Raw genomic sequence first — 14,406 nt, 5'->3', positions numbered from 1 at the left:
AATGTCCAGGCAAAGGGGTGGAATAAGCAGAAGCAGTGAAGGTTTCAGGTACCCAGTAGACTAATGTGTTCTGTGAGTCAAATCTGATCTCTAAACTTTTGTACAGCTTTAAACAGCACATTCCTAATTCTGCTGTCTTGGAGTAAAAGAAATAATCAAGTACAAATGTATTTTTACAGTTATTAAATAGAAATTCCTTTCCATGCCCAAGCTGTGGGCACACTCCCAGCACAGCACAGCTCAGCTCTGCAACTCTCCCACTTCAGGTATTTTTCCTGTCAGGCCCCAAAAGAACTCCTCCAAGGCCAGCCTGGTGAAGTCCTCAATAGTGATTTTTATTAAATTAGTTGCTTTATAAAACATTGCAGATGTTGTAATTGTTAACATAACAATTTGCCCAACTGTAGGAACTGCTGCAGTTTGCTAAGCAAGTTTGGTTTTTAATGAAAGAAAACGGCCGAGTCGTGAGAGACCCACCACAACCCAGGAGAGCCCCAAGGATGTTGTGTGGTTTGGTTCTTTCTTTTACACTTAACCCCGTAATTAACTGTTAAAGAACACCCAACCCAGACAGCTGCATTAGTAGAAATTTAAATGAATGGAACTAAACTTCATCCTGGAGACACAAGTGGGTTTTGCCTTGCTCTGCCCCACCAGGTGCTGTTCAGGTGTCAGGCTCTGGAGTAGTGGCTGTCCCAGGGGCCACACTCCCAGGTGCAGTATTCCACACTGAAGTTAGCAGTTCCCTTCCCAAAATACTGAAATCCTCAAGCTCTAACTCAAGACAAAGCGACTGGAACTCTACGTGCACACCCTGCCCTTGCTGCAAACTGCTCGTGCTCAGCCCTGGCCCTGGAGCAGGGACAGTTAAGGCCATGTCATGGAGCTGTGCTGGTTATAATCCTTCACCTTGTTCCAATTCCTTCCCAATTTAGTGGCTGTTGCTATAAATAGCAGCAGTGCCCATTATCAGAATTTTGGGTTTTTAACTGCAATTTACAGACCTTTTCCATTCCACCCCGGCCCGGAGCTTCCTCCCGGCACCTCCAGCCCCCAGCACACAGATACTGCAATTCTGATTGTAGCATTTGGCAGAATTTAGAGGAAGAAAGGTTGTGCTACATGTTTAAGGGATTATGGGCAACAGAAAGACAACAGAAGGGAGATAAATGTCACATGAAGTCTTCAAAGTCTTGTACGTACTCGCCGTCGTAGCCGCCGTAGTCGGCCAGGTCGTCTTTCATCGTCGCCTTCAGCCCCCCGCCAGGCACAACACCTTTTTTCTTCTTTTTGGCTTTATTCTGTGCCAAGAGGATGAGGATGGTTATTTGGACAGGCCCAGAGCTCTGCACTGCCCCAGCCAGGGTCAGCCCCGTGGCACTGAGCGGTTTCCACCCCACACATTTCTCTTCCTCGGGAAGCTGTGAGCGTTGCAGGTGTCCCCAGCTCCCTGCACCACAGCCCTGCCCGCCTTTTGCCTTCATCCTGTTTCCCCTGGACTCTCAACAAGTAACTAATAAATGCAGGGGAGCCCCAAGCAGGGGCTGGGAGGAACAGCCCCACTCTTACCTTCTCTTGTTTTTGCTTTTCACTGCATAATACTGTCAGGGTGTTTGTGATCTTTTTCAAATCATCCACCTCCACTGCATCAGGGGGAAAAAAAAGGAAAAAAAAAATTCCTTATCAATGTTGTTCTTATAAGGCAGTTAAATAACATCCACAGACTCTAGAACTAGAAATAAGCATTAGTGTAGCTTTGGGCAATTACTTGATTTAAATCAGCAGAACACAGAGTGGGTGGTTCTGGTCCTTACAAGCCCAACAAGGATTCCAGCTGGTTCCTTGGAAGCCTGAGCATTGTAGAGGGTAAAACTTGCAAATAAAGTTACTGAGCACAAGAGTCTTACTGAGACATTTGAACAGGAAAATGTGGAGACAGTAAAATACAGTAAAATGTATCAAAAGGAGCACTGGATTAACAAGGAATTATGATGTTTATCAATAAATGGTGGAAGAGACTGGAGACCCTCCTGTCTGGAGCTCTGGAATCCCTCTGAGATGGAAGCTGCCAGCTGGGAGGATGGATGTGCCCAGCTCTGCTGGGATCGAGTTACCCCCACTGAAGGACAACACAGGACAGGGAACCTTCCCAGCCACTGCTCCAGCCACCAGGACAGTGGGAAAAGGAGCTTCAATTACTTCATCTCTGTATAGTTACATGCTGAATTCCAGAACAGTTAATCTGCAGATCCAGAACTACATGAACTCGATTTTGCAATGGTTTCCCTCCAAATGAGGTACTCAAATTATCTGCCTCAGAGAATTTACTCTAATTATTTTAGAAATGGTTTCAATAAATACACACATGGTTTAGATCAGCATAAAAATTTACACTTTTTAGATGACGTGCAGCAAGAGCAGCTCTTGCACGAGGAGAGGACCCTTGCTGGAGTTTGTGGGAATAGAACCAGGCCAGTGCTTCATTTAGCACAGACTACCAGAGCCATCCCCTCTGAGCACTGACTTCAGCTCCAGCACAGCTCTGGCAGCAGAGCTGGGGCTGTCTGGACTTACAGGAAATACAGATGTCCCGAAGCAACGCTTCCAAAAACCCGGCGTAATGTAACGACTTCTCGTACTGTGTGATTTTCTCCTTGAGGAGCTTCCCAAATTCCGTGAAGTCATCTTTTGAAGAGGGATTCATGGCATCTATTCCACAAGTGCTATTTACACCTGCAGGGACAGGCAGAGAATGTGAGCTGTGAGCCCTAACAGGGGAGCTGGCTCCCACCTCCCTGAGCTCCCCCCGCAGCCAGGGCCCATCCCTGGCTTACAGGAAGGAAGGAAGTTTGCTGCAAAACTCAGTCATTTCATAGAATCCCAGAATGGGTTGGATTGGAAGGGACATTAAAGCCCCTCCAGTGCCACTCTCTCAGGGCAGGGACACCTTCCACAATCCCAGGTTGCTCCAAGTCCATCCAACACCATCTTGGGCACTTCCAGGGATTTAGGGGCAGCCACAGCTTCTCTGGGCACCCTGTGCCAGGGCCTCATCCCCTCACAAGGAACAATTCCTCCCCAACGTCCCATCTAACAGTGCCCTTTGTCAGTGGAAAGCTGTTCTCCTTTGTTGTCACTCAACACCCTTGTCCAAAGTCTCTGTCCACCAAAGCTGAGTCAAACTCAGCAATTTGACCCAGCTATTCCTGTTCTCTGGACAACCTGCACCAGGAAGCCTCTTCTTCCCTCAAATAAACCAGAACCCAGCTGGCTCTCTGCAGCTGTAGCCAGTGCACACCCCCCAAGCACTGTGCTCTGTGACAACTCACTGAGCACAGCCTCTCCTGAGCAATGAGCTGAATCATTCACCATCATCAAGGAAACGCTTCCATGTTTGAGGAATGCTGCTGTGCATCAGCATCTCTGCCACTTCTTTGTTCTCAGAGCCACGAGCTCTGTGTGCTGGGAGCCAAACCCTGCTCGTGCTCTGCAGGGTCCCACAGGTGCCAGGGGTTGATTTCCTGCTGCTTTAACTCACCAAAGGTTTCCTTTGCCAGCTCCAGGTCCGACTCCTCCTGTAACTTCTTTAGCCGTAGTTTGTCTGCCAGCTGTTCTTCTGGCGTGAGCTCCTTCTGTTCCTCGGGTGCCTCTAACTGCAGGGACAGCACAGAGGGAGAGGGTGGCACGCTGAACACACGGAGCCTTCTCCAGAGCCACTCAATCACCCACTGCTGCCTCGACTCAGGGCACATGGAAAACATGGAAGCCATTCCCTGAGTCTCAACAAATTGTGCATTTCACAAGGAATGGGAAGAAACACCGAACTCCCACTGCTGCCTGTTCCATCACACAAAGGAGCTGGGTAACACTGATCCAATCACTGGTTAAATTATATGGGAATTAAAGCTCCCAGCCCCAGATGGGATCACGTACAAGACCTAAGTTGGGTTTATCAGATGAATCCAGACCTTTTCAGATCTTGCTCAACCTACAAAAAACCAAATCAAACCCACCCTCTGAATTTTCTGTGACCCAGAAAGAAACCAGAAGTTACCCTTTTTTTAAGCTCCTCTTGCTTTTTCTTCTGTAGCTTTTCTTTTTCTTTGATTTTTTCTGCTATTTTCTTTTTTTCCGAGACTTTCGGTTCTGTAAAAAGTGGAACAACAAACGCAGCTCTCACAAGTCTGGTGATTTTTTTCTCCCCCCCACAACCACAGCCACCCTGGAAGGCACCGAGCTCAGCTCCTGGGACTGAGCACAGAGCTAAAGCCATTTCTGTTAAACCCAGCCCCGCTCAGGTTTGATCCTCACACACACACAGTGGCTGTTCCCGTGCTGACAGAGCCTTAAATCTCACCTTGTTTTACCTCTGTCTCCTTCACCTCCTCCTCTTCCTCCTCATCATCCCAGTTATCCTGCAAGACAGTTATGATTCTTTTACAGATACCTGTGGCCTCTTCCAGTGCCCAGTCCCACTGGTCTGCTGTCAGAGTGAGGGAGCCATGGCAGCTGTACCTCAGCGGTTTTTGGAGCTGTCTGAGCTGGCTGGGGCCAGTTCTTACCATGAAAAAGGCAGGTTTTGGTCAAACAGCCAGCTTGTGTCAATAATTACAACAGCCAGGTCACAAGCAGTCAAACAGCACCCCCATGCCCAGGACTTTATTCTCATTTCTGCTGTTGTGAGACACTGAACATGAGCTAGACCAGCACAGGCTGCTCTCTCCTCTCCCACGGCACCCAGGGACCCTCTCCTGTGCTGGGAAAAGCATTCCCGTGGCTGCAGGGGTTTTCTGGGAGGCTGCAGCCCCACGGGATGTGCTGATCCAAGCAAGGAGACACCCGAGTCCCTGCGCCAGCTCACCCCGGATAATTGGCACCTGCAGGGGACTCGGCTTCCCTTCCACATTCCACGGAGCTGACTTGAATTTGGAGCAGCATTATTTTAGCTCACATCTAATTAAGTTTGTTACACCCACTGCTTAAATAGCTCCACTCAGCACTGAGGAGCTGCCTCAGCCCCGGCCTGGCCAGGCTGGCAGTCAGATGCAAACTGCAGAGGAAGGGCAGCCTGGCCATGAGGGATTCATCCATGGCACTGGGACACCTGGAGACTTCACAGAGGGCACGTGGGCAAGGACTGCACACCACGAGATGTGCCCTGACCCCATCCTGCCAGCCAGGCCTGCTTTATAAACCCAGGGAGCTCTCCTGGAGGAAGAGGCAGCTGCCTCAGTGCTGTGTCCTTGCAGTGATACGGTAATTCCCAGAGAACACCTTTACTCCACAGCATTTCAGCACTGTTCCCACGTCCTGGACTACACCAGGGCTCCAGAACATCCTCCCCACAGCGAGGCTGGGAGGTGGCAGGGGCTGGGCACTGCCCCGCTCTGGCTGTGCCAGCCCTGAGTCAATAGATGAAAATTCCTTGGCAGGAGGCCTGGCTTCTGGGAAACATGTGCTGGGGAACACTGAGAGGAGTTTTGTTACCAAAGGTGCTAATTTTAAACCCGGGAAGTTGATGTTTCCCAAATTAACAGGTACTGCAAGTTCATTACTAAAAAACCTTCCAAAACACAGATCTGCAGACACAAAGCACCTTGCAAAATGCGAGATGCCTTAAGAAAGCCATGGCCAGAAAACAGTTCATGCTGCTACCCTAGCCCACGTCACTTCTCTCACGTGGGGATCTCGCCACCGTGGGCCCTCGCACTGAGGCATCCAGAGCCTGAGCAAGGGACCTTTGGGAATCTGGCAGGAAGAGCAAATCAAAGGAAAATAAACCAAAATAAAACACCTTTCTCTGCTGGATCCTCTCTAGATGCAGCTCTGGCACTAAATCCATAATCCCTTGGAAACAGTTAAGCAGCTACATCCTTACTGTGTGTAAGATGCAAAATGTGTTCCCAGTGCCAGAAGGCAGGGATGGATGGGATATCAGGCAGGAATTGTTCCCTGGGAGGGTGGGGAGGGGCTGGGATGGAATTCCCAGAGCAGCTGTGGCTGCCCCTGGATCCCAGGAAGTGTCCAAGGCCAGGCTGGACGGGGCTTGGAGCAGCCTGGGACAGTGGGAGGTGTCCCTGCCATGGCTGGGGTGGCACTGGAGGGGCTTTAAGGTCCCTTAAACCCAAACCATCCCGGGATTCCATGTGGGAAATATTTGCTCCTTTATTAAACAGGCAGAGAGCCCTCAGCTCTCTGAGAACCACTCTGGTCCAGCTCTCCCAGACACTTCTATCCTGCAGGAAAGCCTCTCACTTCCTAAGGAAGGAGGAAAAGCAAATGTCACAGACAGTCTGAGCTACAGGTGTCTGCACACACCTGTCAATCACACACACCCCTGTGTCTGTCACACACACCTGTCAATCACACACACCCCTGTGTCTGTCACACACACACCTGTCAATCACACACACCCCTGTGTCTGTCACACACACCCCTGTGTCTGTCACACACACACCTGTCAGTCACACACACCCGTGTCAGTCACACACACACCTGTCAGTCACACACACCCCTGTGTCTGTCACACACACACCTGTCAGTCACACACCCCTGTGTCTGTCACACACACACCTGTCAATCACACACACCTGTCAGTCACACACACCCCTGTGTCTGTCACACACACACCTGTGTCTGTCACACACACCCCTGTCAGTCACACACACCCCTGTGTCTGTCACACACACCCCTGTCAGTCACACACCCCTGTGTCTGTCACACACACACCTGTCAGTCACACACACCCCTGTGTCTGTCACACACACCTGTGTCAGTCACACACACCCCTGTCAGTCACACACCCCTGTGTCAGTCACACACACACCCGTGTCAGTCACACACACCCCTGTGTCTGTCACACACACCCCTGTGTCAGTCACACACACACCTGTGTCAATCACACACACCTGTGTCAGTCACACACACCCCTGTGTCTGTCACACACACACCTGTCAATCACACACACCTGTGTCTGTCACACACACACCTGTGTCAATCACACACACACCTGTCAATCACACACACCCGTGTCAGTCACACACACACCTGTGTCAGTCACACACACCTGTGTCTGTCACACACACACCTGTCAATCACACACACCTGTGTCAGTCACACACCCCTGTGTCTGTCACACACACACCTGTCAGTCACACACACCCCTGTGTCTGTCACACACACCCCTGTGTCTGTCACACACACCCCTGTGTCTGTCACACACCCCTGTGTCTGTCACACACACACCTGTCAGTCACACACACCCCTGTGTCTGTCACACACACCCCTGTGTCTGTCACACACACCCCTGTGTCAGTCACACACACCCCTGTGTCAGTCACACACACACCTGTCTGTCACACACACACCTGTGTCTGTCACACACACACCTGTGTCTGTCACACACACCCGTGTCAGTCACACACACACCTGTGTCAGTCACACACACACCTGTGTCAGTCACACACACACCTGTGTCAGTCACACACACACCTGTGTCAGTCACACACACCTGTGTCTGTCACACACACCCCTGTGTCAGTCACACACACACCTGTGTCAGTCACACACACACCTGTGTCAGTCACACACACACCTGTGTCAGTCACACACACCCCTGTGTCAGTCACACACACACCTGTCTGTCACACACACACCTGTGTCAGTCACACACACACCTGTGTCAGTCACACACACCCCTGTGTCAGTCACACACACCCCTGTGTCAGTCACACACACCCCTGTGTCTGTCACACACACCCGTGTCAGTCACACACACCCCTGTGTCAATCACACACACACCTGTGTCTGTCACACACACCCCTGTGTCTGTCACACACACCCCTGTGTCTGTCACACACACACCTGTGTCTGTCACACACACCCCTGTGTCTGTCACACACACCCCTGTGTCTGTCACACACACCCGTGTCAGTCACACACACCCCTGTGTCAATCACACACACCCGTGTCTGTCACACACACCCCTGTGTCAGTCACACACACACCTGTGTCAGTCACACACACACCTGTGTCAATCACACACACACCTGTCAATCACACACACCCGTGTCAGTCACACACACACCTGTGTCAGTCACACACACACCTGTGTCAGTCACACACCCCTGTGTCTGTCACACACACCCCTGTGTCAATCACACACACCTGTGTCAGTCACACACACCCCTGTGTCAGTCACACACACCTGTGTCAGTCACACACACACCTGTGTCAGTCACACACACACCCGTGTCAGTCACACACACCTGTGTCAGTCACACACCCCTGTGTCAGTCACACACCCCTGTGTCACTTCCACGCTGTCCACACTCATTCCCAGCGCCTGGAGCTGCTGTTCACACACCTGTCCTTGTCCTGCTGCTCTAATGTGACACTTGGGACACTGGGCTGTGGCAACTAATTAGTTTAAGAAGTTAAATTACACACAGAATCACAGGATCTTGGTAACTTTAGGGTTTTTAAGAGCACATGAACTACTTTTTCTGTACTGCTCATGAGAAGAACTCCACCTGAGCCCAAATATAAACTCCTGGTGCTTTTCAGAGATTCTGGTAACAGTGTCCTCAAAACCAACCCTGAGTCCTCACCCAGTGTTACAATGTCCCAGGGCTGGAGGAAACAAAAAGGTCTTTTTCAGTTGCCTTATTCTACTTGGAGAATCCCGGGATGGTTTGGCTGGGAAGGGACCTCAGAGACCACCCAATTCCACCCTCTGCCGTGGGCAGGGACACCTTCCACTAGAGCAGGCTGCCCCAAGCCCTGTCCAGCCTGGCCTTGACACCCATCCTAACCCTAACCCTAACCCTAACCCTAACCCTAACCCTAACCCTGGCATCCCTTTGCATTATCCACATGAGCAAACGGAGCTTTATGTGGCACCACCACCGTGCCAAGGGCAGCTGGAGCCGGGCAGGAGCAAACGGCCTTTGAGGGAGCTCTGCCTTCAGCAGCACCAGGAATGCTGATCCACGCTTTATTCCCACTCAGGTGCAGACACCACTCTGAAACACGGCAAGATCCCGCCCGGTGGTGTGCGGGGAAGCGGCAAGATCAGGTGGAAAAGACGCGCTGGCAGAGCACAGAAGCTTCTGGTCAGCAGCAGAAGCACAAACACAGCCCTGCCTTCATGAAACCCGTCCTGACGCCTCACCCAGCGCGCCCCACTCACAGCTCAGGGCCCGAAAGGCTGCAGGGAGCGAGGGGAAAGCGCTCGAAAGCCTGGGAAGCAGCTGGAAAGCAGCAGGTGGATGCCCCAGTCTGTCTGTCTGTCTGTCTGACCCTTCCTGCCCTGCAGGTCCCACGGCAGCGACACCGGCTCCGCGCAGGGACAGCTCGGGCTCTCTTGGCATTTGGACTTGTCACCGTCACCGACCCCGGAGCCGCCGCCGCGCCCGGGCCCGGAGCCCGCGGAGCCCCGAGGTGTCCGGCCCGGCCCCGCGGAGCCCCGAGGTGTCCGGCCCGCCCCCGCGGACCCCCCGGGGTGTCCGGCCCGGCCCCGCGGAGCCCCCGGGGTGTCCGGCCCGGCCCCACCGAGCCCGGCCCGGCCCCGCACTCGGGCGCCATATGGCAGCGGCCCGCCCGCCCCCGGCTCCCCCACACCGGGCCCCGGCGCCGCCGCCGCGCGGGACCCGGCGGGGCCCGCCCGGCCCCACCTTCACGTCGTCCTCCTCATCCTCGCCGGCCCAGCGGTCCCCGGCCACCCCCGGCACCAGCCGCTTCGCCACCGGCTCCACCACCTCGAAGCTGTCGGCGTCTGTGGGGAGAGGAGCGCGGGTGAGGAGCGGAGAGCGGGGCGGGGAGCGGCGCGGGGGAGCCCCCGCTCGCCCCGAGCCCCGCGGCCCCGCCGCACCCACCCCACGAGTCCGCCGCCTCCGCCGCCATCTTGCCCCGACCGCGGCCGCCGGCAGCGCCGCGCGGGGCACGCCGGGACAGAGCGGAGTGACCCCGCCCCGCCCCCGGACACGCCCCGAGGGGCGGGGCCTGGGCAGCGCGGGAACGGGGCGGGAACGGGGCGGGATCGGGATCAGAACCGGGATCGGGATCAGAACCGGGATCGGGATCGGCACGGGGATCGGGACCAGGATCGGGATCAGAACCGGGGGCAGGAACGGGATGGGGATCGGCACTGGGATCCCGTCCCGCTGCCCCGCCCGCCCGGCGCTATCGCGGGGCCGCAGCCACGGGCGCCGCCCCGGCCCCGCCGCAAGCACAGCCCGGGAGCGGAGCCGAGGCACCGGGCCCGGTTCGGCACTCGCGGGCTCAGCCGGAGCCGAGGCACCGGGCCCGGTTCGGCACTCACGGGCTCAGCCGGAGCCGAGGCACCGGGCCCGGATCGGCACTCGCGGGCTCAGCCGGAGCCGAGGCACCGGGCCCGGTTCGGCACTCACGGGCTCAGCCGGAGCCGAGGCACCGGGCCCGGTTCGGTACTCACGGGCTCAGCCGGAGCGGAGGCACCGGGCCCGGTTCGGTACTCGCGGGCTCAGCCGGAGCCGAGGGACCGGGCCCGGTTCGGTACTCACGGGCTCAGCCCCGCAGCTCCACGGGCCCGGTTCGGAAGCGGCCGAGCTCCGGCAGGGTCCGGGCACGCCACGCTCGGCTTTACCCACGCCAGGGTCTCGTTCCCCCTCTGTCCTGTACCAGGGAACCGAGAACAGCTGGAATTGGTCGCTTCTTCACTGGCAGCTCCCCATTCCTGCCAGAATCCCGGTACGTGGAAAAGGAGGAGAGATTTTGCATGAAGATAATAAATTCAGAACGTGTCTTTCATATAACAAATGAACGATCTCAGTAAATGCCTGTATAAATCACTGTGTCTAGGAAAAACACAAAGGAAAAACCGAGACTTCCAAATTTATCCTCCTTTTCCTGTTCTCCATTTACCAGACAATATAAATAATAACAGAGCTATACCTATGGATCAAACAATGTCACAAACTACATCCTCACCAAGTCTACACAGTTTCACAGGCTCAGGGTGCTGTGGGGATAATCAAAAAACTGCCAGGAATTGTGCAGTAATTTGGAATATGTTAATACTGGAATATGTAATTTGGAATTCTAAGGGTTTCCACAGAACATTTAAATTTTTCCTTGACAGTAAAACACAGACACGATTTCTTCCACTTCAAGGCTGAAAACTGACAGGAGCAATGTCTTGACTTACAGAAAACTGAGGCTCAGTGAAGGATGATATCAGCTAAAAATCAAAAAACCAGAATCCAGAGCGTAAGTATTTAATTAAACCTTTGTGCTTCTGTAGACTAGAAATGATTGCAATAGAAACAGAAATCCATAGCACAGGACTTCTCCTCCCATCGTATTTTACAAGATTTGGCCCCATCAGCACAATGACATTTTTGCAAGTACCAAGAACCAGAATTCCTCTCCTGCCGGTCCGTGTCGCCCTGGGGCTCGGCGCTTCCCAGCAGCCCCACTCCAGCCCTGGAGCTGGGATGCTGGGGAAGGGGACGATGCTGTGCAGAGCTCCTGGCACCCCCGTGGGGTTCGGTTCCACATTTCAGGGCTCTTCCCAAACCCGATCCGTCTCCGCCGTGACGCCTTCGGCTGCCGCCGCTCGTGGTTTGGGAGATTCCCAATCCGGGCTGGGGACGTTCGGGCTGGACGATTTTCATTCAGCAGTGAGGAATGTCAGGTGGAGTGACTCCGAGGTGGGGGAAGCAGTGACACCGAGGCGAGGGCCATTCCAGGGAAAGCAGGACTGAACAGGAGCTGCCACAAAGGTCTGGGAGGGGTGAGTGTGCTGCCAGAACCAGGGTGCTCCAACACGGAACAGAATCCACGGGGACGTGGGAAACAGGTCAGCACAACCCAGCAAAGACCATCAAGGAAATCATTCAGGACTCTGGGAATAGGACGTGGTGCTCTCCATAAGGACACGGAACGGGGATCCAGCTGCACGATGCTCGGGGGGCACAGGCCACGCTCACACCTGGCTGAGCCTCTCCCGGGCACGGGGGCGGTTCTGGGGACACAGCCTGACCCAGACCTCGGCACGGGAACGGGGAACTCCCCCTCGAGATGAGCACGAAATAAAACCTGTGGATGAGAACTCTGCTTCACACCAGGAAGGTTTGCAGGAGGCAGAACCACTCTGGTGCTTCAGTGATAAACACCAGTGATTGCAGCACAGGAAAATATGAATATTTAATGTTTACTGAGCAATCTCTGTCAGTCCCGTTGTGCATCCATGCAGAACTACATCCCCTCGTTTACGTTCGGGTTTCCCTCGCGGATCTGATGGGCACAACACAGACACAGCTGGAAAGTGCAACACTGCCTTTGGTTTCCTCAGCTCCGGAAGCACTTTTGGAAGGGCTGGAGCCACAGAGGACCTGGGGATAAGGATGTTACTGGAACAGGTGAACATCCCATTACGGCTGGAAAAGGCCAGGAGCTAAAGCTGGGCTTGTTGTGGCAGCTGGGTGAATTTTACAGCAGCTGTGTGAGGAATCCCCCGTTAGCAAAGCTTCACCGCGGAACCGAAACCCCCGGACTCAGAGCTGGGCAAGGAACGAGCGAGGAACTGCAGAGCAAGGGCAGCTCCACACGCTGCCCCTTCCAGCGTCCATCCATCCATCAGCTGCCCAGGGGACACGGCTGCACCAAGCAGATGGAAAGGTAATGTTCTGTACATTTTATTTCAATAAAGACATAAGACAAACAGCGTAAAGATGCCCGGATGCCCTAAAGATAAATACATTTAAAAGATTCTCATTAAAATGAATCTGTAGTATTTCTTTCCTGCAAGCAAAATACCTTTCTTTAAATACAAAAAAAATCAGTATTCTGAATTGCAAATGTTTTCACTTTTTTTGCAGAAAATCTGCCATGATGATTTTGTTTTTAATGAATAAGGATTTTCCACAAAACAGGCTTGCTCTACATGCTAAGTTTTAACAGTTCAGTGACACCATGTGCTAGCTACATACACAACAGATAATATAGTAAGAAAACACTCAACCTGATGAAAAGTTAAAATCTTCATTAATACACTGGAAAAAGTTGACATAACTCATGCCTTTTAAAATCAAAAATACAAAAATTAAATGTTTTGCTAAAAAGATTTTCCTTATTTTAAGGACTCATTTGAAAATGAAGCTGCATGTAATTTGTACAATAAAATTGTACAAGTAAACAGGTAATATACATAAAAAATTAATTGACATACTTCTCAATTATCAGCTGTCCACCTTTAATTTCCAATACTGTACTTTCTTATCAAGCATACAAAATAGCAAACTTCTCTTTAGAAAAAGTGCCGTTCTGTGACATCTTTTACACAAAACCAGTCCGAGCCTGTGGCGTGGTGATGCAGTCGAGAGGCAAAGCTTCCTAACTCGTACGAATTCTGCCTTCCACAAGAAGCCTGCGGCACCCCAGGGCCGGGAGAGCATCAGCTGCGGGCTCTGCACGGGGGTGGGCAGAGGGAAGCCCGGCCTGGAGAGGCTGCTCACAAGCAGGAGTGTCACAGGAGCCCCGTGGCCAGGAGCACGCTCGTCCTGCCCCAGGCACAGCAGAGGCTGAGGTATTCCTTGTCCATGTGGTGCCACTGCCAGCCGTGCTGTGTCCAGAGGACGTGCCATCCCAAGGGGTTGGGATATTCCCAATATTAGTAATTCTTATCTTCGTCTTATCTAGCCAGTCTCTTGATTTTTTGAAAAGGTTTCGACTACAGTAGAATATTACAGAAAAAAAAAAATATATATATATAAATGCGGGGGGGTTTTGTTGGGTTGGTTTTTTTTTTTTTTTTCTTTTTCTTTTTTCTTTCTAAATGAAACTTACGTGGGCTAAAACTAGAGAATATTTTTAAACAAATATACAGGATGCAGGCAGACAAAGCAGGGAAACGGCCAGCCAACTGTTTAATAAAAAACTAATAAAATTTGGCTATTTCCAGAAAAACTATGAAGCGCCTCAACTAAAAGGAATGCATAATGAAATTCTAATCTAATACAGGTCAAAAATGTAAAAAGGTTATAAACCTTAACAGGAAAAATAAAACAACTTTTACTGGCCATTCCTGTTGAAATGAGAATCTTAAAAGTAACAGAAAAGTGGCTACAAACCCACTTAGAGCACCGAACAGAGAGAAAATCCGAGTCCGTTTTCAATCTCTGTTGTATCATAAAATCCTGTGTTTCTACAGGTCAGACTGCTGGTGGCAGAAACAGAATTTTCTTTATAAACTGCAGATGTCCTGTACATAAAAAATTTCCTTGGAGTCGCACTAGTTCTAAAGACTTTTCTGTTCTAGCCTCCCTACTGCGGGTACTGGATTGTACTGATGGCGGCAACCTCAGGTGTAGAAAGTCTCTTTCTGTAACCCTTGATCACTGTTGGGCACCAAAGATAAGAAAAGCA

General features: G+C 52.3%; 1 protein-coding gene across 1 annotated transcript; it reads right to left on the bottom strand.

The window, feature by feature from the left end:
- Nucleotides 1-314: 314 nt before the first annotated feature.
- On the bottom strand, nucleotides 315-9,975 carry EIF3J (eukaryotic translation initiation factor 3 subunit J). The gene is made up of 8 exons (XM_005521673.3): nucleotides 9,876-9,975; nucleotides 9,675-9,775; nucleotides 4,358-4,415; nucleotides 4,055-4,146; nucleotides 3,539-3,653; nucleotides 2,575-2,733; nucleotides 1,570-1,643; nucleotides 315-1,301 (listed from the first exon to the last, which is right to left on the bottom strand). The coding sequence occupies exons 1-8, from the start codon at nucleotides 9,901-9,903 to the stop codon at nucleotides 1,173-1,175; spliced, it is 756 nt and encodes a 251-aa protein (XP_005521730.1). The 5' UTR covers nucleotides 9,904-9,975; the 3' UTR covers nucleotides 315-1,172.
- Between the last annotated feature and the right edge of the window lie 4,431 nt (nucleotides 9,976-14,406).

Source organism: Pseudopodoces humilis, chromosome 16, assembly GCF_049639895.1.
Source record: "Pseudopodoces humilis isolate 2021_Gansu_Grassland_sample_001 chromosome 16, ASM4963989v1, whole genome shotgun sequence".
Classification (NCBI taxonomy): Eukaryota; Metazoa; Chordata; class Aves; order Passeriformes; family Paridae; genus Pseudopodoces; species Pseudopodoces humilis.
This window is presented reverse-complemented; position numbering and strand designations above follow the sequence as displayed.

Excerpts from the sequence above, each read along its gene's own strand:
- EIF3J (XM_005521673.3), bottom strand. The coding sequence starts at position 9,903 with ATGGCGGCGGAGGCGGCGGACTCGTGGG. Across the intron at positions 3,654-4,054 it reads AAGAGGAGCTTAAAAAAAGG|TTAGAGGCACCCGAGGAACA; the intron begins GTAACTTCTGGT and ends CTGTCCCTGCAG. Across the intron at positions 1,644-2,574 it reads TCGGGACATCTGTATTTCCT|TGGAGGTGGATGATTTGAAA; the intron begins GTAAGTCCAGAC and ends CCCCTGATGCAG.